The sequence below is a fragment of the Pleurodeles waltl genome, chromosome 4_2 (genome assembly GCF_031143425.1).
Source record: "Pleurodeles waltl isolate 20211129_DDA chromosome 4_2, aPleWal1.hap1.20221129, whole genome shotgun sequence".
NCBI classification, from domain to species: Eukaryota; Metazoa; Chordata; class Amphibia; order Caudata; family Salamandridae; genus Pleurodeles; species Pleurodeles waltl.
The window spans coordinates 888678762-888702998 of record NC_090443.1 but is presented as its reverse complement, the minus strand read 5'-3'; the positions used below and the strand labels follow the sequence as shown (position 1 = coordinate 888702998).

At 46.0% G+C, this 24237-nt stretch overlaps 1 protein-coding gene across 2 annotated transcripts in view; it reads left to right on the top strand.

Annotated features, from left to right (window-relative positions):
• ZFYVE9 (zinc finger FYVE-type containing 9) overlaps nucleotides 1-24237 on the top strand; it is a 391527-nt gene that overhangs the window by 327383 nt on the left and 39907 nt on the right. For both annotated transcript variants that reach the window (XM_069232671.1, XM_069232672.1), the window contains 3 exons: nucleotides 1281-1385; nucleotides 4526-4676; nucleotides 21186-21266. In XM_069232671.1, coding sequence (XP_069088772.1) covers nucleotides 1281-1385; nucleotides 4526-4676; nucleotides 21186-21266 — 337 coding nt within the window. The remainder of the gene's footprint in view (nucleotides 1-1280; nucleotides 1386-4525; nucleotides 4677-21185; nucleotides 21267-24237) is intronic.

The following is a 24237-nucleotide window of genomic DNA, read 5'->3' as shown; positions in this document are numbered from 1 at the left end:
AAAGCTGGGGAACCTGGTTTGAGTCTTGGCCGGAGGCTCTACATCTTGTGATTGTGGGCAGATTTCTGTAATCGAATGCCTTTGTAAAACACTCTGATACCTTCTTTCCTTTATATAAAAATGCAAAAAAGTAAAAAGGAATGAAAGTAGAAGTGCTTGCAGGTTCAAGAGGTGGGGGAGTGAAAAGATGAAATATAGAGTGTTTCAGTAAAACTTGTTTGGATGTGAGGGCAATATGGCTGGGGTTAATTGGCGTAAATAAATGCATACAATAGCAAGTACGGTGCCTTTCAAGAAAAAAAAGCTTTGAAGTTCTTGGCTTGCTACCACATACTGATAAGGAGCTACCATAAAAGAGCAACAAAGGTTTTTAAAGGATGCATCCCTTGCACAAACCATGAGGCTGTTTAAACTTTAGGATCGTCAATAGAAGTAACAAAGCCCGGTCACTCCTCGAGGTAAATACAATAATCTGCCTTCCTGTTTGAAGAACATTTTAAAATGCCCGGTTCTGAGCATTTCAAGGAGGGTTTAAAGTTGGACCCTTTAGTCTGCATTTTCTGATTAAGTAACGTTTTACCTTTACATCAGTAGAGGAGTCCTCAAAGTTCCCTACAAATAATTCCAGGCAAGACTCTTGCTCGCTTGCTTCCTAATCATCAGTGAGCTTGAACAGGTTTATGGGAACTGAGGTTGCCCAGTGGGCGGGAATGTGCATTCCACTCTCTCTATAGCAGAATCTGAGAACACCCTCTGCCCACTGTGAGGAGGAAAGGAGTATCCAGACTCATGGTTTTCTACAACATGCTTTGCTGGAATACACGTATCCAGTCCTCAGTATCCAATTTCTAAAACTGTAACATAATCAGAGAATTTTTCACCCTCACACCATAAGAGGTGCAAAGAAAGAAGTAGAGTTTGAACATTAGGTGGTGGTTAAGTTCAGGGTTGGTATGTATTGTTTTGCTGCTAAGAACTACATCGTTGTGCACTGTGCCCAGTACTTTACCACATTTTTTGTATTCCTGCTGCGAAAAAGCAATGATGAAAGATAGTCATAATACCAACCATCTACTTTAGTATAGATTACCTTTTATGTTTAAATTTCTAACATTTTTCTAGACTCCATTTCCCATGATGCTTAATGCCCCCTTTGTCCTGTTACCTTGTTTTTAATTGTACATTTTTGCAGGGTATGCTTGTGTATTGATTAATGATAACCAGACAATTGACACTAATCTAGACTGTTTCTAAACTTTCTTTATCCTGTCAACAACAAGGACTTCAGAAATTTCCAGTATACGCTGACAGTGGTGCAAGGTTTGGTGGTTGACATGGAAGTCCGAAAAACCTGCATCAAAATTCCCAGCAACAGATACAATGAGGTACGTGTTGCAGACAATATTCTGCAGTTGCTGTTAGCAGGCAGTTGTATTTTCTTCCTTGGATAAGATTTCAGGCTGCATGTCAATCAAACTCTGTTAATTACTGTAAGAGATGCAGGAGCATGTGTTGCAAGCAGGTGCATAAATAAAGGCACATATTTGAACTTTAAATTCATGAGACCCATGACTTTCGTACCTTGCCATTGTTATTGGTGTATAAGAAGAAAATTACCCTGGCCTAGATTGGTGATTTGAAAACCTAACTTTCTGTTGTTCAGACTCATTGTGTCCAGTGACTGCCTCAGAATGCTTTACCAGCTGATGTACACAAAGCATAAAAGGACTTTGTGTATGCAAAGAATAGTGGTAATGTCACATCATTTCACAATTGCCTATTGTACAAATTATATATATATATTTTTTTCCTTTTGTCCAAACCGCTGTTATAATTAAGCTAGTTATGTAAGGTGCTATTACTCCACATCGCAAACTCTCAAGTCAAATGGATTTCAAAAAAGAGGAATGACTAATAATAAAAGACTATTCACGATGCTGGTGGCGTTGTCAGTAGGTAGATTGTCTCTTGGGCAGGCCTTTTGGCATCAGAGGAAAGAGGTAACATTTGAGAGAGGAGATTGGGAATTCGAAAACAATGATAAGCACAACTTGGAATCATTTTTAAGCGGAGAAGGAACGAGGGGGGATAGAAATAGTCATATTTCCATTCTTGCCATAATTTTAAGAGATCGATCAAGTGACTGTGCTCATGACCTTGTGTTATGCACTCACCTGGTTCAAGCCGTGGGGGCCATTCTGGCCCTCCAGTCCCAGTTAGGGCAGCTCAGTGTTACAAGTAATGGCTGCCTAGCTCCCCTGACTGCCCCCAGAGGGGGAAAGGGGTTGGGATAGAACAACAAAAAGATGAACTCATGTCACTGCAGGGACTGCTTTGTGCACTGCCTGGAAAGGTCGGGACTCTCTGGACCTTGATATCCTCAATGCAGATGCAATGCACTAAGAACGACAAAAGACAATGGTACTCATAAGTTCCCTACTTAGAATTTCTAGCAATAGTTTACCCAGCTTGCACTTAACTTCATTACCATAAATATTGCATGAAAAAGAGCAGAAATCGGTCCAAGAATAACTGGTGAACTTCTGGAACTCTGGAACATACGTTATTACAATTCTACAAAAATACAACTTCAGTGTTAAGGAACTTGTCCCTAAGTACTAGATGCAACATGTCACTAAACACAATGACACACTTTCAGTTTGTGTATATGGAGTTCAGATTGCTACAACGAAAGTGTCCAGAGCACTAAGCCTCAAGGGGAGGATTCAGTACTCCCATCAATGTTCAAAATCCAAAATGTGCTCACGCCTTTGAGGAATCAGCCTTGAAATATTGCTAGTTTACCGATTAGTGCGCACTAACCTGAGAGTAAGTACTTAGCCTCGGCTGTACTTACCTGGAATCCAAAGGTGACAGGAAACTCTATGCTAGAAGCTCAAGAAGAGGCGGATTCGTAGCTCGTGAAGGAAGACACTTTAAATGTCACAGACACCATATCACGAAATCATCAGAAAAGCTTGGAAGACTAGAACGCTGGAAACCCCAGGCAACTCAGGAGGTGAGTGCAGGAACGCCGCTTATGCATGCGAGGAACAGGATCGAGGCTAAACACTGATGCAAGTTCCGAGGTGGGGGGTCATTTCTACAGGAAGCCAAGAGTGTTCCAGAAGGGCACGTGTCCCATGTGGAAGCGTGGAATATTCTAGTGAACCTGGGGAAACTCACGTGTTGCTTAACAGAAATGAGGCGTACCAGATGCAAACAGTAATTGACCATAATAGCAAGTACAACAGAACCTCAAGTGCATGATGGTATGATTCAGTGGTTCACAGTGGAAACTTGACTATCCCAGATAGCCAGTTGATATCTGCAGGTGCAAAGTAGGTGAAACTTGCCTATGAGAGTCAATGGTTCAAGCTTCCAGGGAGAGTCAATGGTTCAAGCTTCCAGGGAGGGAGGAAAACCTGAGTTTGGGACCCTGTGGGAGTCTTGTCCTAGTCCCCATTCTAAACCCCTGACCACACCTTTGGCTTGCAGATAAGGTAGTCCCTGTAAGGTGTCATACTGATGTGTCAGACTCAGTTAATATGATGTGTTCACCATGCATCCTACCCTGATGAACTACAGTGTAAAATGTGCTGCATGGGCTTCTAAGCTTATCTGAGCCCTGCACGTGCCTTCTTTCCCATATCAGCATAGTCGGTTGTGGAAAGACAGTTTATATAATAGACTTCCCTTATGGCCTCTTCCCAGACTTCCCCACCTGCCAGTTAGTGGGCAAAACACAATGCGCCCTGGCCTGGGATTAGGGTTTCAAACGTACTTCTTTTGCCCGAACCCCTGCTCTAAAACCCTGAATAAATGCCTGTTGCTGGCCTTTCAGGCATCATAGTGCTGCAGTGGCTTCAGAGAATTTTTCTCTTGTGCTTTAGGTCTTTCTCGTGGTCTGCCGCCAGTGCAAAGTTGGATGGTGTCCACTGATTGCTCAATGGAACATGTTGGGGGAACTTTGATGGTGATGGTCTTGGCTGCTCATGACATATTCTGAGGGCTTTGTTGGGGCTTGGGTGGAGGAAGGAGACAGATGTGGGACTGGCATGAGCCTTTGATGGTGGTGCAGGTGTTGGCATCAGCATGAGGTGCTGGAAACCGGATGGGTACAGTATTCAATATGACATAGCATGCTGTTTAGCCTTCTTCTTTAAAAGGGAGGTGCGCCTGGCCCATCCCCATTATCATGAGATGCACATGTTGAATTTCTTATCTACAGCTTAATGTGAACTTGGCAAGTTGCATTTGTCAACCTCACATTTGCAAAAAATAAATCCTCTAAAGACTTTGGAAATATTTAATTGAGGAGAATATTTAAAAGGAGTGGTAACTCTTAAGCATTACTATGTGTACTGAACAATCAAAAGTAGTCCATCACTTACAGCACTTATTTTTAGAAGGCTGTGTATGGCTGCATTATTTTCATTCTGTAGCTTCATCCAGAGTCCATTGAGCAAAATGAAGAGTCAAAGAGTGTCCTTGGTTGCTAAGGTTTCTTTTTGGTGCATTTCAGATGATGAAAGCCATGAACAAGTCCAACGAGCACGTTCTTGCAGGTGGAGCATGCTTTAACGAGAAAGCAGACTCTCATCTAGTATGTGTGCAGAATGACGATGGACATTACCAAACGCAGGCCATCAGTATTCATAACCAGCCTCGGAAGGGTAAGTGATGGAGCGGTGATAGTCTTCCAAAAATGAGGCTTTCCTGGATTATGTTGCGAAACTGCTAATTTATGGACACTCAGATCCGCATGTGTTCAAAACATCTATTTATATAACTCAAACATTGAAAGACTGCTCACCTGCTGTCAATCAAAAAGACTGTGCACCTTCTCCCTCACACCCTACTGAAAAAACAATCACCAGTTCTGCTTATCCTAGAGCACCAGAAAAGCATTTGGTGTCCCCTTGTCCTGCAGTCCCACATGAATAATGAGAAAGCGAGCTGCGCCTATGCACCTCATCAACCACACTCAAAATAAGCAAGTTACAACAGCCTCTGATGCTCTCAGCTCCTATAGGCATAACACACTCTTGTGTTGCACCCACTTAAAACACTATTGGAAAGAACTGGTAAACCATGTCCTCCCCCCTCCATTCCTATTCAGCTGCATCACTAGTAGTGAAGTTGAGTGGGGTTCGACGTGATTGTTTTTCTATTTTAGAGGGGGAGAATTTTATATGTCTGAATAGACCTTTTTTACTTCATCTCCTGTAGTAGATGATTATGGGATGCCTCTGAAGTTGCTCGAGAAAGAGCAATCTGGTGGATCAAGAGTGTCCAGCTGGCCACCACTAAAGGACAAACTTATTTAATATTTACTGTTGATAATTGATTATAACTTCAACATATTGTTTATTCAAAAATTATCAAATTAATATTCCAGCAATCCAGTGCTTGTTTGAAAATCCATGCAGAATGTCTTTACTATTTATTTATTTTAGCTTTACCATTAAGAACATAAATATTTTTTAAATAGTAAACTTTTTAAATTCTTACCTGTGAAATAGTGTCTCCCGTTGTAATTGTTTGCAACGTTATCTGTGATAGAGTGAAACCTGAAATAATGCCTGCGATGCAATAATTCAGGAGCTACAGCCCTCAATGTAATGGGGGTACGCCATTGTGAGGGAATAGGCAGGCACATGTGTGCACACACCTCCACTTCCAAACAAACACCAATGGAAAAGTGCTTGTAGTAATGTTGATATGCTTGTGTGGACCTAAACTCTGCCTTTGCACACCAGATGTGCACACCCGTGCTCCCATTCCACTACCATAATGTCCCTCGAAACGAACATCTTTCACCAATATTGAGTTACTGAAAATTCTCTTACACAGATAAAATATACTTAAACTCAAAGGGATTCCATACACAGAGAACATTTCTGGGAAAATTGTTCACTCTTTCTGATGGAGACTTCTAGCCCCAGTTTCCTTACCTTTCGAATATTCCCCATGCTTGAGAACAGATCTGGGAGTTTTTTAGCAATACCACATGGACCTGTTCCGCTCCAGAAATGTCGTGCAGAGCATATTAAAACCGCCACCAGTGCACGCTGACATCAATTCCTTTCTTTCGGTATCATCAGACGCAGATCCAGATCGTCCTTTTTGTTTCTCGGACACTATGTAAGAGATGGTACCCATAAAAACAACAGGTTTAAAAACATGTAGGGACTGTTGTAAAAAAAAAAAAAAGAAAAAAAAAAAAATCTGCAACATGTCCCCACCAGGTATGCCTGTGATGTCTAGGTTCGGGCCACGACTTCAAGGCCTGCAGCCACTGTGCATCGATGAAACCATTTGGGTTTGTGAGGTGAAGCTTTACATCTCCAAGCAGAAAAAGACTCCTCGACTGGCCTGCTCCCAGTCTCAGTCCTCCAAGTGCGATCCCATTCCTGATGTAGACGAAGCCACTCTAGAGGATGGTCTTCATTGCGGTCCAACTCATTAGGTAAGTCAAAAAGAAAGACAAGAAATTGAAGCGGGATTCTGCCCACTCAGGTCACTCGCATTCACCTGATCAAGTGCAGTAGTGGCGCTACAACTTTCAATTTTGTTTCCCAAGTTGGCCAGATTCGGAGCTGATCCCTCAACTGGTTCTGACACAACTTGAGTTTCCAGGACCAACAGCCATGCCACATCAGATCGAAGAGTTCTGTGTAGCTATGCGCTGGCTCTTCAGATCCCAAACAACTCCCTCTGGTGCGCCTTTGGGCTTCAAGGAGCTGAGAGACCTCCATCTGGTGGAGTACCTCCAGTGTGATTGTCATCGCCATCAGTTTGACCTTCTGAGCCCATCTTGCCTCCTGCTCCAGTCCTGAACCCTCTTCCGGTACCAAAGGCACTTCAAAGCCGATGGTGACTCCATTGATGCAGGAGGAGGAGGTCCTAATAGTTCTTTCATACTCTGAATTGATGCCGGTCCGACCTGATTCTGCCTGAGGTGCCACTTCCCCCACAAGACTTACTACCTCCACAAGGGAAAATTCCCTTTTCAGTGCAGGCTCAGATAACGCATATGACCTAGGAGATGCCTAACCCTAGCAGGTTGACAATTGGTACGATGACTTACAGGAATCTAGTGATCTTGATACCTCCCCGGAAACAAGTGTACTCTTGTCTCCAGACAAGCCAAGGAGAAATCATCCATTGGCACCAGCGTTGTCATTTGCCACCATGCGTAGCTGTGATCAACTGGGTTCACAGGTGATATTATATCCCTGATGGACATGCTCTTCAACAGGAATCGTCTGTTTGAAGAAAGGCTGGTTCTGCTCTAGAGCATTTTATAGTGAGCAGAGTGAATACATGCTGTCTGGGCCTGTTAGCTCCACCTTGCTAACTGTTACAATGATCCCACACCTTTCGTGGATTTGGTAGTAGTGCCCCATACCTCCACCCTGTCCAGTCTCAGCAAAGAATACTACAATTTTTCTGGTCCAGGTTGTGATGCCTTCCACTGCCATGGCCCAGCTAGTGTTGTTAGCCTGCTCAGTCTTACCCTCCCCTTCGAGCCCCATCCGCAGACCTCCTCAGCATGCCCTTAGAGAAGCACAGCCATCCGTTGGGAATCAGAACTCACTGATTGCTCCTGGGTTGGCAGGCAATGATGTCATGTATGTGAGTTCTACAGATCATTCACAGGTGATACACTTTACTCTTCCTCTCTTCTCCACCGTACATTCGACCATCTCCTAGTGACTGACAGAGGTCCATCTCTCCATTTTGCGGCAGAAAGAGCAATCCCTTTTGAGGGTGCCAGCCCCAGAAATAGGACATGGATGTTATTGCCACTACTTTCTGGGACCCAACAAAGATGGAGGTCTGTGGACTATTTTTGACCTGTGCCCTCTCAGCGTCTTCCTCCCAAAGGAGAAATTCAATTGTTCATCCTAGCCCAGGACTTATCTACTCTGGAGCCTGAAAAGCAACATTGGACCTGCAGGGTGCCCATTTCCACATACTCTTCATGCCAGCCCAACGGCACTACCTGCAGTTTGTAGTGGGAGCATTTTCAGTTAGCAGTGCTTCCCTTTGATCTCACCCGTGCACTTTGGGTGTTAACAAAAGTGATGGTGGTGGCGGTATACCTTTGAAAGTCAAGGGCGCTAGTCTCCCCCCTACCTCGATGACTGGCTGTTGAAGGCAGACTCTGCCCAGGCAGCGGTGAACCACCTTCAGACTATGGTGAACCTTCGGCTATCCTTGGAATTCACTATCAATGTTCCAAAGTCACACCTGACCCCTCCTCAGATGCTCTCCTTAATTTGAGACTTTGTGGACAGTTTGGTTCCATGCCTCTCCAGCAGGAAAGAGAGGCCAGGACATTCAGTCTATGATCCTGATCTTTAAGCCTCTGTTGTGGATTCCCCTGAGGTTGACTCTGAGGCTACTGGGCCCGATGGCCTTCTGCATCCTACTGGTCGAGCATGTCAGGTAGCATATGTGGGCTCTGCAGTGGGATCTGAAATCTGAGGCCCAACATCAAGAGGAGCTCTCTGACCACGTTCCGATTTTGGAAGAGATGCAAAAGACCTGCACTGGTGGTTACTGGATCGTGATTGGGTCAGCAACAGACTCCTCTCCACCACAGCCAGACTTGACAGCGGTGACCTACGCATTGCTTCTGATTTGGGGGAGAGGTGTAAATCATAGGCCTCTGGTCTCCGACGGAGCCCCTGCTCCACATCTATCTTCTAGGGCTGATGCGCATCTGCTTGGCGCTGAAAGCCTTACTTCCATCCAACAAGGAGAGGCTGGTTCAGGTGCTCATGGACAATACCACGCCATGTGGTATTGCAACAACCAGGACAGGGTGGGGTCTCATCTCAGACCCTGTGCTGGGAGATGCTGCTCCTCTGGAAATGTCTGGACCACCAGGGAATTTTCCTGGTAGCTAGCCACCTTGTGGGCTGTTTGGCTGCCAGGGCAGACAAGCTTAGCCTAGCGGATCACAAGAGGCATTTACTCGAGAGGTGGCGGAAGGCCTCTTCCGCGATTAGGGAGAAACTTGGCTTGATCTGTTGCCACCGCCAAGAATGTGCAATGTCAGCACTTCTGCACTTTGGAGTTTCCAAGACATCTTTTGCTCAATTTGCTGCTAGTGGAGCTTGGATGCCTTTCTGCTGATACTGCTTCTACCCCGAGTTCTCAAACTGTATACACCTGTTGTTGGTACTAATTTGTGGTTTGGTGTGGCACACACCAGATTGACTCCATCCTGGCCAAGCTGTCTGATGTTCTGTTTACGTTGCCTTTTACCCTGCAAGGCTTTTCTTTGGGCATGGTAAGGGTTATCGTTCAGAACTTTCAAACTTCTTATGGTGCCCGATAAGCTCTCCTTGTTTGTCAACATTTCTGAAAGGGCTACAACATGTTTCTCCTTTTGCCCTTTGTCCCCAATGGCACCTTGATATGGGTCTCACTTATTTGATGTCCTCTCCGTTTGAGCCCCTTCACAGGTGTTCCTAACAGTTCCTTATTAGTAAGACGTTGTTCCTTGTTGCCAGCATGTTGGCTAGGACATTTGAGTGAGCTTCAGGCCCTTTCTGTCAATCCACCTTGCACTACCCTTTCCCCAGAAAAACTGGTTCTGCAGACAACAGCATCATTTCTACTGAAAGTTGTGACTTCATTCCATGTCAGTCAAGCTATCTGTCTGCCAGGGGTCTATGCTTCACCTCACCTCTCTAAGAAGGATGAGAGGGGGCGTGGCTTCGGGCATGAAGATGGCGGTCACACTCGGAGTGCTCCGGACCCTTCCGTCATCCGCACCATCCACGCTGAGCATGGCCCTGCAAGATTGGGACAGATGGTCCTGCCATGACACATGATGGGTGGCGAGCTAGGAGAGGGCATCCTTCTGGCCTCAGTCGAGCTGTAGGGAGGAGAGATGACGAAACCTGGGTGGCAGACACAGGCAAGATGGCAGCCACCCGCTGGGCTTGAGAGACGCCAGGTGGGACGGCCTGGGCTCCGGAGAACTGGTGCAGCAGTGATGCCCAGAGGCACATGATCGGGGTGACACCACCCACCCCATCAAACCCCCTCCCCCGGACCTCCCAGTGGCCAGGGTGGGCGGCGGTGGCCCACCACGTCTGGCTGAGAGGAAGGCTGTGTTGGTGCTGGGGCTGGGGCGCGGCACCCGGCCTCGTCTGGGACTTTGTGGCGCAATCCTGGGGCGCCTGCTGTGAGGCGCGGCCCTCCCCTTGCGGGACCGAAGAGTGAGCCGGAATGGGAACAACAGACCTTGTTTGGAGGGGGCTGGGCTGCAGTAACCCCCCTCTGACAGCTGAGAAGAGGGGCAGAGGAGGCCGCATTGGCATGGGCCGCCTCTGCCCGCAGTCGGTGGACCGGGCCGAAACAGTGACCTGAAGGCCTTGCTGGCCCAGTGATGAAGTGGGAAAGGTGAGCCCTGGGTGGCGCCAGGCCCTGGCTGCGGCTGGGGCCTGCATGGCCCGCTGGACGGGGCTGGGGCTGGTGTGAGGTGGTGTCCCCAGCCCTACCTGGAGTTGGTGCAGCGTCGCAGCATTTCTGGTTGGATGCCGCTCCCTCTGTAGAGCACAAGGGGTGGTCTGTGGCCCAGCAGAGACGGGACATGCGTGGAGGGGGCTGGGCCCCAGTGGCAACCTGGGGCCGGCCCCAACTGCTGCAAAGAGGGGCAGAGGTGGACAGTGACAGAGTAGGCCCACCCCTGCCTCAGTTGTATGGACCAGGCTGCAGCAGTGAACAAAGGTGCCGGCCGGCAGAGTGTGCGGTGGACCTCTGCTGTTCCCCTCTGGCCCGGAGATGGAGTGGAGACGGCTGAGGCCCTGAGAGCTGCTGGGCTCAGGCCGTGACAGCGTAAGGGACGGAGGCGGTGGACACCAGTGGGAGGTGCTGGACCTGGGCAGCGTGTGGCCAGGGCCCTGGTCTGCGCCTCTTTTGGGAGAGGAGGGGAGGGTCAGGACCTGGGGCCCTGGGCTGGGCTGGCCACTGATGCGTGGCGTGCTGAGGTCCCGGGGCAATCGGGGGCCAGGGCTATAAGTGACCACCAGAGGTGCCCCACCCTCTGGGAGCCGGGCGCACTGCCCAGTCTGCACCAGGGGGTGACTGACGTCCATGGGCATCTGGCGGGAGTGCGGACCGCTGCTGACCAACGGCTCCCTTATCAGGGAGTGCTAGCAGTGTTGCCCTAGGGACCCCCTCCAAGATACTGATCCTCACAGGAACTGTAGAGAACTGCAGTGCCGGTTACTGTACCTGGTACTGGCCTCATAGCGCCATGTGGAGAGATGAGCAGATGAAGCCATCGTCCTCCCAGCCCCGGCCGGGGTTCCTGGGAGAGATGTGTCTGAAGACACTGCCTGGGCAGAGAGCAGCAATGGCGATACTGATTAGATCCTCCAGGCCATACAGTCATCCCAGGCAGTGGTTGAGAATAAAATAGAGGAGGTAAGGGTCGACATGTCCCTGCTGAGGCAAGACCTTAGGAATGCATCAGCGCGACTTACGAAAGCAGAAACGCGTGTTTCTACAGTGGAAGATGAAGTCTGCGACCTTAAGACAAAGGTGTCCTGCCTCCTAACGCTTACCGATGAATTGCAACAACGTGCTGACTATGCGCTTCGTGGGGTTCCCGGAGTCTTCAGAGGGCCCTGGCCCCGCCGTCTTTCTTGAAGACTGGCTTAAATCGTGGATGCCCCAGGACAAACGTTTCCCCCTGGGTTTTTATCGAAGGGGCACATAGGGCCCCCTCTGCCAGGCCCCTGCCTGGGGTGCCACTGCAGGCAATCATTGCTCGCTTCCTCAACTATAGTGCCAGAGATTGCCGTCCTTCGTGAGGCTAGAGCTCAACCAGAAATCCGATACCAAAATGCAAAGATATTGATATTTCCAGATTACTCACGGGAGGTCCAACCCAAAAGACGCTCTTTTGAACAGGTCAAGCAAAAACTAAGGGCGCTGCAACAGAAATATATGCTCTTGTTCCCGGCTCAATTTGCTGCATGTTGGTAACACTAATTTCTTCGACACCCCGGAGGTGGCGTGGGAATGGGCCACGGAGGAGCGCCAGCTTTGGGGAGATCGGGGGGGGGGGGGCGGGGTTCCTCCTCCCTCCGAGCATACCGCTGCTAGTGCACTCAAGAAGGTCGCCAGGGAGCTGGGCTGTTCTGAGGACCCACAGGCTAGCTCCCGTCACAGGAGACGGAGGGCCCAGAGGGCCTTGCGTTCCCCTGTGGGTGGGGGCTCCCTCCCCATCACCTTTGGGGCAGCAGGACACCTCCCGGGAGTCAACGGCACAGGGGCGGCATCCTCCATAGGAATCGGAGATGTTCACCCAAACCCTGCCTATCTGACCATTTGACATGAGACTAACGGGCACTTCTGTTGACCCACCAGCAGCATATATATGTGATCCGATCTACAGGAGGGGTCCACCACTCCATGCCAACAGAGATGCGTCTTTTTGTTTTTCTCCTTCTTTCCTTCTGGTACCTCTGGTGATTTTGGGGCAACAGATGCTTCTTCAAGTTGGGAGGGGAAGTATGGGGGGGGGGGGGGAGTTTGGAGGGATATACCGCTGCACGATTGCATTGCTATGTTCTTGATTGTTCATTGTTCTATACACTTTGATGTCAGGGGAGGGTGCCTTCAGACACCTCAAGCACTAGATACACACAAGATCCCTGTCTATATAGGTCCTTCGGGCAAACCCTCCATGGTGCAAACGAGTTTGGGGTTCCCGCTTTCCTTAATGCCACATGGCTCCCATATATTCTCATGGAACATCAGTGGTCTCCTGGATAAAATTAAAGGAACAGCTGTTCTGCGCATTGCGCAACGCCCCTGTCCCTCAGTCCTACTCCTCCAGGAGACACACTTAATGGGGGCCGCCTGCCCATTTCTGGCCCGCTGTGGTTTTGACCGGGTATACCACTCAGGATACACTAGTGGAGCCATGGGGTGGCGATACTCCTACACCGAAACTATCCCCTGGTATTGCAACAGAAATGGTCAGACCCACAGGGAAGGTTTTTGGCACTGGCAGGCAGGGTAGATGGCCACAACATTAATTTTCTTAGTGTATATGACCCTGCCACACCACAGACCTAGACACATTTTTCCACACCATTACCACACTACTGACTCAAAGGCATGTGGGCCCACTTTCCTCGGCGGGGATATGAATGCGGTCTTAGTTCCGACCCTAGACACTACAGGCCCTATTTGATGTGCACAGGAGACGCTCCTTGTCCCTTGCCAGGTGGATGACCGGTACTGGTCTTTGTAACACGTGGCAGACTTGGCTCCCTCACCACCGGCAGTACATTCATACCTCAGCAACGCACCACACTCAGGCCCGTATTGACTTGATTCTCGCCCTGGCACTGGATATGTCCATGGTCATTCAGGTCCAGATACTGGCGCAGGCCTCTCTGACCATGCGCCCTTCTCCCTGACGATTGGTCGCCCTGACCTTGTCCTAAGGCCCCTATGGCGGCTCAATGCCTGGTTCTTGCAGGATGGGACATAGTGCACTGATCTTCGCAATGAGATCAGCCATTGCTTCCAAGACAATGAGGGCTCAATCCAGTCATACATTATACTTTGGTCCGCGGTCAAGGCCGCAGTTCGTGCCAAGGGCCTACTTAAGACGGCGGGAGGGAGAGAGACTGGCCCAGGTCATGCCCCTGGAGACCCGGGCACTTCAGCTGGAGCATGAGCTGCTTAGGACCAGGGGGAGGAGTCCGAGCGGGCTCTGAAGATGATACACCAAGAACTCAGAACTCACTCCTTGGAAGAGGCAAAGCAGATTTGGCCTGCCTCCCAGGCCCGGATTTATGGCTGTGGGGACAAAAACAGTAAACTTCTCTACTGGCTGGCGACTGGACCGCGGATGGGGCGCATGATACTGGAAATATTAGATGACAGGGGTCTCTCTGTACAGCCCGCAGGGCATCGCAAATGGGTTTGTCCATTACTATGCTGACCTCTACAAGGCAGTGCCCAGACCCACGGTTGAGCAGCAAATGCTGCTATTAAATGAGGTAGACATGCCGACCCTTCCAGCTTCGTTCAGTGGGGGACTGGATGATCCCATAACCCTAGAGGAAATTGGGGAGACTATCACGAGTCTGAGACCTGGGAAGACCCCGGGTCCGGACGGGTACCCTTCAGAATATTATACAAAATTCTGAAACCTTTTGCCGCTGCATCTGCATGGCCTGTTTACAGAGGCATTGGAGAGAGTGGCCTTTCCTCCCGACTTGGACCAGGTCACAATAGTGGTGCTGCCCAAGTCTCAACCCCCCCCCCCTCTACATCATGTGCAGATTATCGACCAATATCACTTATAAATAGTGTAATTAAGATCTCCGCTCACATACCGGCCGCCCACCTAAGGACAGTCATGCGACAATTGATCCTTCCCGATCAATGCGGCTTTATCCCCGCCCGTAGAACTAGACACTGTTTACGGAGGCTGCACGTGGCCCTGGCACAAAGACACGAGCTCCACTCCCCACTGGCCCTCCTCCGTATTGATTTAGAGCAGGCGTTTGATACAGTGGATTGGGGTTACCTAGATGGTGTCCTTCATGGGGTGGGTTTAGGAGGCCCCCTTCGACACATGGTCCACCTCTTATACCGGGTGCCATCTGCCCGTGTCTCGTGAACTGGAGACTTTCCGCGATGTTCCACATTGGGATGGGCACAAGGCAGGGTTGTCCTCTGTCCCCACTCCTCTTCACCCTCGCCATAGAGCCGCTTGCACGGATGATCCGTAGAGACCCATTTCATAGAGTGGTGGCAATGGGAAGGGGTGGGGGGAGAGGAAGACCGCATCGCGCTATATGCTGGAGTTGAGCGGACCCCGATGCCTTCAGTTGTTGAGCATCTTTGGGGAGGCCTCAGGCCTTAAGGTGAACTTCAGAAAGTCCCTCCTGGTCCCGTTACCAAATTGATTGGCAGCAGATCACCCCCGTCCATCGCTTTAGCTTCACGTATTTAGGCTTAAAAGTGGCGCTCGAAATGAACCTAACATGGGCCCTTAACCTCACCCTTCTTACCTCAAAAGTGAAGGCGGAGTTGGGGCACATGCCAGTGCTCCGTGTATGAAGGAGGCCTAGCCATGTCTAACGTCTACTGGTACTATTTAGCTGTCCGACTGATGATCATCAATGAATGGCTAACTGGGAGGGTGGGCTGACCCAACCTATCGTCTTGAGTTATCCACAATGGGGTTTCCAAGCCTTATAAATATGTTATATGGAAGCCCCATCCCTACGACCATCCCCGAAATCACTATCCAGGTTTTCCATGGTTAGAGGATCACCTAGAAACTGATGTGGTGGTGGGGCAGAATCACACATCTTACTCCCCTATGGCAAAGACAATAGCTACGGGAGGTTGCCAACTTAGAAGGGTTCTCAAAATTGGATAGCATAGACATAACAACGGTAGGAGATATCTGGCAAAGCACGCATACGATGTCTTTCCAGCAACTTCAAGAAACATGCTCTGGCCCAGACACAGTTTTATAAATTCCTGGAACTCCGGCACGCGTTGAGAACCCACAATTGCGATGGTACCTTCCTACCTGAATGTAGCCCACTTGAGGCCAAGGTGGTGATGGGAACCCTGAGAGCCGGGGAAATTTCTCGAATCTACTGCACACTTGTGTTAAATACCTCACTGTCCCTTCAACCCCTGCAGGCTCGCAGGGAATCCGGGATTAGTTCCCTCGATGACGATGACTGGTGGGATGCACTGATGGTGCAGCGAGTCCTTACAATCTCGACTAGGCTGCGCTTGGGGCAGATGTACTACCTACACTGTGCCTACCTGACCCCGGCTAGGCTTTTCCAAACCAGGATCATACCTGACCCTTGCTGTAACCTGTGCGCCAAATCACCAGCAGACTTCTTTCATGTGGTGTGGTCCTGCCCTCTGATCCAACAGTATTGGGCACAAATCCTAAACAAACTCTCCACACTGTTAGACCTTTCACTGGCCTCCTCCCCCAGGATGGCCCTGCTGGGGGTGATGAAGGAGGTCGGAAACTCCCGAGCGATCCGAACACTCATGGGCACAGCACTACTGATCGTAAAGAGAGACATTGCTAGACTATGGTCCTCTAAGACTCCTCCATTGACGCTAATGTGTAAGAGAGGAGTAGATTGGTGTGCCCAAATGAAGAGACCCATTTATCAGGCAAGGGGCTGTGAGGGCAAGTACCATAGGATATGGAGTAGATGACTGGGACTTGTGACTGTAATCAGAACTTACTTGAGGATTGTTATGGATCTGTTTATTTGTGCATCCATATTAGAATGTATAAGAGAGAATTTGGGGCATGTCTTCCTGTATGTGACGTTGTTCAAATATACAATAAAAGTTGGTTATAAAAAAAGGAGGGGAGGCTCCATCTCCTAGATCCCAAAAAAGCACTTAGCTTTTACATTGGATGTAACAAAGAACACAAGGTAGACGATCAGCTCTTGTGGGGTCAAGTGAAAAAAGGTATGACAGTGCAGAAGAAAAACATTTCCCACCGAATTGTGTTCTGCATTAAGATCTGCTACACATTGGCCAAAAAGCAGCTTCCGTAAGGGCTGCATTCTCATTCTACTAGGTTCTAAGCTACTACCACTGCACTAGCTTGCTGTGTCTCTGTCCTAGACATGTCAGGCAGATACATGGGTGTCCCACCACACATTCATAAAGCACTGTTGTTAAGACAGTCAAGGCGCACGTAGCAGGCCGTTAAACCAGAAAGTCTTGCAGGACCAAGTGGGTAGAGTCCATTCACAGACCCACTTCCAATAGGTACTACTTTGTTATGTATTCAAAAGGTGAGGAATCTCTGTCTAGACATCTGTCAGAAGAAAGAGTTATCACTGGTGACGCTCTTTCTGGTGGAGAGTACCTGCAGATTCCTCAACGGTCTCCCATTCTCCCCATTCTGTGATTGGACTCTACCTATTAATAAGATCCCGAGTCTAGAAATCTCCACACTTTTTACAACCAATTTGCTCTAGCAGCTTTGCATCTAGGGGTGCAGAATGCCTCAAACAGTTGACATCCGTGTGCAGGAGTCGCTCCTGTGTAGGCTCTTCATAACATTTCCAGAGCAGAACGGCCTCAATGCAGAGCTGCACAGTGAGCCACCTGACAGCACGCAGAGACACTGCTGAAAAGTTCCAGATCCAATATAATGCCTGGGGTATAATCACAAGGTGAGGAATCTGACGCTGCCAGAAAGAGCGTCACCAAACGTAAGTAACTTCTTCTTTAGAACCCACCATATAGGTCTACAAAGCTGTGTATCTCTTATCTAAAAATCTGGCAAATCCACAGGTTTGAATAGTCATATTAATTTCCTCAAAATGACAGCCTCAACCCCATTCTACACAGGTCTATTATTTGTTCATTGTTTAATCAACATTTTATTCATGAAAGTTAAACAAAACCTGAACATTCTGATTCCTATCATTTCCATAGTTATTTGCACCTTACAGGAAACCACTTCGAAATTCTCCTGTTTTTTTCCTCCTCTTTTTAGTCTGCAGACTGTCAAGTATCCGAGTTCAGTAATTCAATTATTGTTTATAATAATATAATAAGCATTTTAATTTCCCTGTTAAAAGACTTCTCTTTCCAAGCAGCAAAAAAAATGAAAAACCTATGCAGAGTCAATATTGCTCACATTGATAGTGAGCATAAGCCCACAGTCCTCCCTAATATGACCTCCGTTTTTTGGATTCTTTTTTATCTGGTTGCTTCAGAGGTGCATTGAGAGAACCACTGAGAAGTTATTGATCGGAATGAAGATGAAAAAGTGAAGAATCCATCGAGACGCAAAGAGGACTTCAATCCAACACGAGAATGATGCTGACTTGATCATTTAGATTTTTTAAGAGGTCTTTCGACAAAGCCTGAGAATAGTTGATAGTAGAGGTGGGGTCCCTGAAATTCCTCCCATCGTTTTGTGGCATGGGCACACTTTCAATTTTTTCCCCAACAGTAACAAATGTTTGCAGTCAAGGACAAACACCCAATATCCATGTTCTGCCTCTCAAGAGAGCTTTAGTCGGAGGACTGTAATACTTGTTCTTTTTTCAAACCAGACATGAATTCATTGCAATAAAATCTTGGCACATTGGACCACAGCACACTTGTTGAGGCAGTCAGAGCTTGAAGGACGGAATAAAAAACACTCTTGCATGAAGAAAATGAAGTTTTTAGAGGAGGAAGAGAGGTCATCCACAGATCATGCTCATGGAGAACACCACTCTGACGTAGACCTCTGAAAAGGTCTTCTCTTACAATTTCAGGGCACATGGTTCCTCCTGTTTAATTAACGTTACTCCTGGGTCTAGTTTCAAATGCGTTGAGTGAGTTTGAAAGTGTTACTTTGGTTAAAGCAACATGAAAATAATTTGCTGCATTAGGTGACGTTCATGTAAAATTAACAGGTTGCAGGATACGTGTTAGATTAGATAAATCTAAGTTGCTAACAGCACATCTGGAGCCGAAACATCAACATCATCTACCAAAAGCAGAGGAGAGAATAAACATGGACACCACAGTCTCATAATACCGCAGTCATTAGACAATTCAATTAAAGATGCTACAAATTACTCTGGAACAATGGGTTACGATTGGGCTAGGTCACTTGCAGAGGAGGCACGTATTTGTTTGAAAGCATTTGCTGACTTAAAAGGTTTATTAAGAAGGTCACACAAAAATGAGGCTGGAGGCAATGGGGCAGTTAGTTGGAAGAGAGTTAGCATGGTTGATGGTTGCAGAGTGGGATGTTTTGTTTTACTCAGAGACGTAGATCAACAGTCTTTGCTGACGGGAGGACATTCATGGAGATTGGCACCTTTTCACAGACAGGTTGGCCTGTTGGTGATGTGCTTCTTGTGCTGATGAGTCTGCAAAGCTCTGTGTCAGCTGGTGCCTATTGGTAAGGCAGACGCAAAGGGAGCTTGTTGAACAGTAAACGCAGCTACCAAATCTAAGCTGTAGTTTGTGCTATTTAATACCTTTTCTCCTGGAACATTTTGGGAAGATTCTTATACTCCATACATGCTTCACCCACTTAATGGTGAAAACTGGGCAGATTTTAAAATATATTTCTCTAACCTACTTGAAACTGAAACTCAATGACTTCTAGAGAAAATCAAGTTGTAATGTTGTGACCCCAACACTAGATGGTAGAGTGCACACCATATGAATCTACAACACAAACCTATGAATACCAGTAAAATGTTTTTTTTCCTTTTGAGAGGTTTCTCTAGAATATCAGAATTTACCTCTCAGTCGTTTACAAAGCATGCCTGTATCCCAAAGGCATTACAAAGCATTGACCTTTACAATTTACGGTAATACCACGCAGGACTTTACCACACCTTACAGTTCCATGCATTGATCTTTTCTGATACATCTATAACATCCCTTTACCGGTCTCTGAACCCTAAAACCCCCTGACCCCCCTTACCTCTACTCACCGCTGAAACCTAAAAAACCCTTACCTCCCTTTACCTCTATTCGGCCTTGGACCCTAAAAAACCCTTACCTTCCTTTACCTCTATGTGCCCCTAAGCAATGTTCCTCCCTTCACCACTACCTACCCTTGAACCCGCAAAAAAAACCTCCTTACGTATCTCTACTTGTCATTTAACCATAAAGCCCCCATTTCACCCTTCCCCACCCATGAAACCATAAAACCCTTACTGCACTTAACCATTACCAACCCAAGAACTCTTTACCACTAACCTTCCATAAACCCTGAAAGCCTATTACCTCCCTTTTTACTGCCCCCGAACCCTAAAACACCCTTACCCCCCTTTACCACTATCCTCCTATCCTCCTCTGTAGCCTAAAACCCCCTTACCTCCCTTTACTAGCCTGAACCCTTATACAGTCATTAACCCTTTATTTATTTTTAAGTGATATAGTAATTGTGACGTTAAAAATGCTTACTTGCATAGTAAAATTCCAAAAAAGGGCCTGTTTGGTACATGCTTGCATGGTAAAATCCTGCTTGGTAAAGACAGCATACCATTTTTCAAAGATCCAGTGGTTAATCTGTGCCTTTAAAAGCCCCAATTCAGTGTTACAGTTTGACCTTCCTTTAATATCTTGTCTTCTGTTTAGCACCTGTTAGCACAGCAAGCTCATGAAAATCTGTACATTTAGTATCCCCATATTAAGGAGACTTAAGAAAATTAACATAAGGAGTCTCCTTCTACGGTTTTTCTTCTTTGAACGTGACAGGGAAAAAAAATCATTTTTTTCTTAAAAGTTTATGAAAAATAACTTGAAAAACTGCTGATTTTCAGAAGGTTATATTCAGCAACCAATAAGCAGATTCCTTAAGATGTACAGAGTAAGGAAATATATACAGTTTTTGTTTACACTTATTTGTATTTATTAATATCATATTGTGCAAACAGTGCCAGAAGGTATCCAGTTTCAAAGTGCCAGATTACAAACAATATTAGTAAAGTGATAAAACATCACAAAAAAGTAGTAGTCCTGGGACTGATGTGTCATCAAAAATAAGATTCTTACTAACCAGTGAGTCCACCATAATTTACTGGAAGATTGCATATATTACACTGGTGCTCTTTGAGACTACAGTTTCCATGCAAACGTACAAGTATTAAGTACCCAAGGCAACATTCTCTTAGCATTCCACATTAGCTTCTGTCTGTTTAGAAAGAAAAGTAACAAAAAAACTGAGGTTTTATCCAGTGTGTCTTGCATTGCTATGTTGTTGTCTAGCATCTCCATAATATTTGTTAAAACTGTTCAGTGTACCATTCGGGCAGTCTCTCTCTCACATATGGTGTTGTTAGATTCCAAGCTTCATTTGCACTATATATAACTGAAAAAGGTAAATGAAAATAAAGAATGCCATTTAAAACACAGATATTATTTAAATAATGGCCTTTAAACTTGTCAGCATTAATTTGCACAACTACAACAATTTCTATTGCTATGATGTTATGAAACCGTTTTATCTTTCAATTCATTGTTGTTTATGCAGCACTTCAGTCCTCCAACTATTCTGACTGCATAATGTAGATCTTGGATTGGTGGGGAAGACCTAGAGAGCAATCACTGATTCTACAGGAGTATTGCTTAAACACATATTTTTTTCATCTTTGTAGTGACTGGTGCCAGCTTCTTTGTGTTCAGTGGAGCTTTAAAATCATCTTCGGGATACCTTGCGAAGTCTAGTATTGTTGAAGGTAAACACTGCGTAGATTACATCATGTCTTTTGAATGCTGTGTCTGACTTCCTCCATCATCAGTACTTCAATGTCTAATTGCATACTTTTCAATATTAAATTTGCTATAATAGTTATAAACTGTGATTAAACTGTAGAGGTAGCAGGTTAACATTGTAACCTGTTTGCTATTCTAATAATAACCTAGAACTGCAAGAATTCTGTCACTGTAGTTCAACACTTGTCTCTCAGTCCACAATATTTGCTGACAAAACCTAGTTCTTCTTCTTGGTTCTGTCCTCTTCAGTTCACAACAGTTTGATGGTCTTATAAAACAGGTAAGTTGAAGAGAAGTCTACACAGGAAAAGGTGTTGTGCTTGAGGAAAATCAGATTGAACTGCTCTACTCTAGTCAAACTCTAATGCCCAACTCAGCAGATGCAGACTTATAATAAGAATTTTAGAGCTCTGAACTAACCACAAACAAAGACCTCAACTATCTACAAATAAATAGTTCCAGGTTTTAAGTACTTACGAAAGGGATACCAATTCCAGAGTTGTCGTAGGAAGGAAAATACATGATGGATAGTGCTGTACAGAGGAAAAAGGTGACTAATCTTATGGACTTTCCAACTCTTGGGAAGTAACCATGCCCTTAGTTTTCTAATGGCTTTTATAATCTGCTTAAGGAATCACTGGTCAATATTATGTTGACAGTCTATAATTACTGCCTAAAGAGGACAAGGATAATAGAGCATACACACTACAGCCTATTTATCTGTTATCCTGATAAATGAGGTTCTAAGCACTGTTAACAAAAATGTGGCTTGTTAGAATTAGAGATGCCATACAAGCATTAGTTTGCAAGATAATGTATATTTTCCACAGCCCAGGTGGCAGAAAATATGGATTTTATTAAAGACACAGAGGCTAATATTATGCAATCTCGTTTATTGCTACTACTCCAACTCAGAGCAGCTCCTTTAGAGAACTTAGAACACAAGAATTCCAACATAATAACAGCACAGAACCCCCCAACCATCAACCTTCTTTGTTAGCTAACTGCAACATGTTAAACAGAATATCTTAACTTTAGAACAGACTCTGATAAAAAAAAAAAAAAGACGACTCCAAAACCAGGTCATCACGCTGATTAAAATGTCATAACTTTAGAACAGTCTCTTATAAAAAAAAAAACTTCTCCAAAACCAAGTTGGCATGTTTGTTATCAGTTCAGGACGAGTGAACATCTCCATCCTGCAAACATAAATCTTCTCCATCGTCAGACTTGCCCTCGAGCTATAAGTTAAACAAATAACAATAAGTACAAGGTTGGGTTTACAGGCGGGATATTAGCCCACGTGTCTCTAATAAAATCCATGTTTTCTGCCCAGCAGGCTATGGAAAATCTACTTTTCATGGCAAGACCCAGATGCGAACGTTATGCAAGTTGAAAGCCTCTTTAACAAACAGCATGCTGCATTTTCAACAGATTTGAAGTAGAATCTTCTAAAAAGCGCATCATTTGACCAATCCACAAATCTCAGAATATCTTACAATGCACCTTCAATCATCAAGGCCTTACACACAGCCGCTTCTGTCACTGAATGAGCCCCACACATACTCACATCAACATCCCAAACTGAATTGTACCTGAATACTGGGGGCTCTGCAATCCTAATGCTCCTCATTAATCTTTTTACCAAAACATCCTGTCCCACAGATAGGCCATTAATCAACACATGGCCTGCAGCTGTCGCTGACATGTATAATTCATTGCCCTATAAGACAATCCCCCTTCAAATCTTTCTGATGAATAATTTACTATCTCCACTGTAGACACTGAAAAAGGATCGAAATCGCTCTCCATGCACCAACAAACCCATTTCTGCCAAGCTAATCTATATATTTTTGCTTATACATGTAGCCCAGGATTCTTTAATAAGTGCCGAAGCCTGTTCTGAAAGTCCTGGCTCTTCCCAAACTCTCCCGGAATTCTCCATGCGACTAACCTTAACTGGCCTATGAACACCAAATTGTAAATTTCTCCTGCCGGACCCATTAACACTTCCGTAAGCATTGGGAAAAGAGTTGAAAAATCCATTGAAGAATAGGAAACCACACCAGAACTCTTCAAAGCAGGGTTATTACCACCATTGCTTCCTTCAACCTGCGGACCACCATGGTTACTCTAGAAATCATAGAGAAGGGAGGGACCACATAAGAACTGAGACCTCACCAATCCTGTCAGAAAGCATATGTCCCTGACGTTTCTGGATCCAGTTACCCACTGAAAAACCTGTTCACCTGTGATTTCAACCTGTTTGCAAACAGATCCACACCAAATGGTCCCCAGATTTCCTTCAGTCATATGAAAACTGCCCTGTTCAACTTCCAATCGCTGTCATCCTTGAAGTTCTGTAAAAAAAACAATCCGATTCCACATTATCCACCTGAACACAAATTTTCCTCTTCTGACAGTACTTTCACTAGATCTGCCAGATCCTTTGACCTCGGATCCCCTAGCTTGTTCACATATGTTACTGCTGACAACTTGTCCATTTGCAAGAACAGCAAACATTTTGCCTTGTTCTTCGCAAAACATCTTATCACAAAATAATCTGCTAATAACTCCAGACAATTTATGTGCATCCTTTTCTCTTCTGTCCAGTGACCACCTGCTGAAACTGCACCACATCGTGCACACCAACCCTCTAAGCTCGCATCCAACTCTATTACCAACTCCAGATTCTTTCTGAAAGTCGCCCTCCTATTCAAAGCTTCCATATTCAACAACAACCATCTTAGTTCCTCTCTCATCTGTTCCAAAAGATCAGTCTCCTCTGACTATCTCAAACCACTTCTTACATTCATCACCTTCAACCTCCGCAATGCCCAATAATTTAAAAGACCACGTTAAAAATTTGCCTGGATTGTTGAAGACAAAGGGCCAACCACACGCATAAACATCCCCAGAGAAATCTGATCTAGA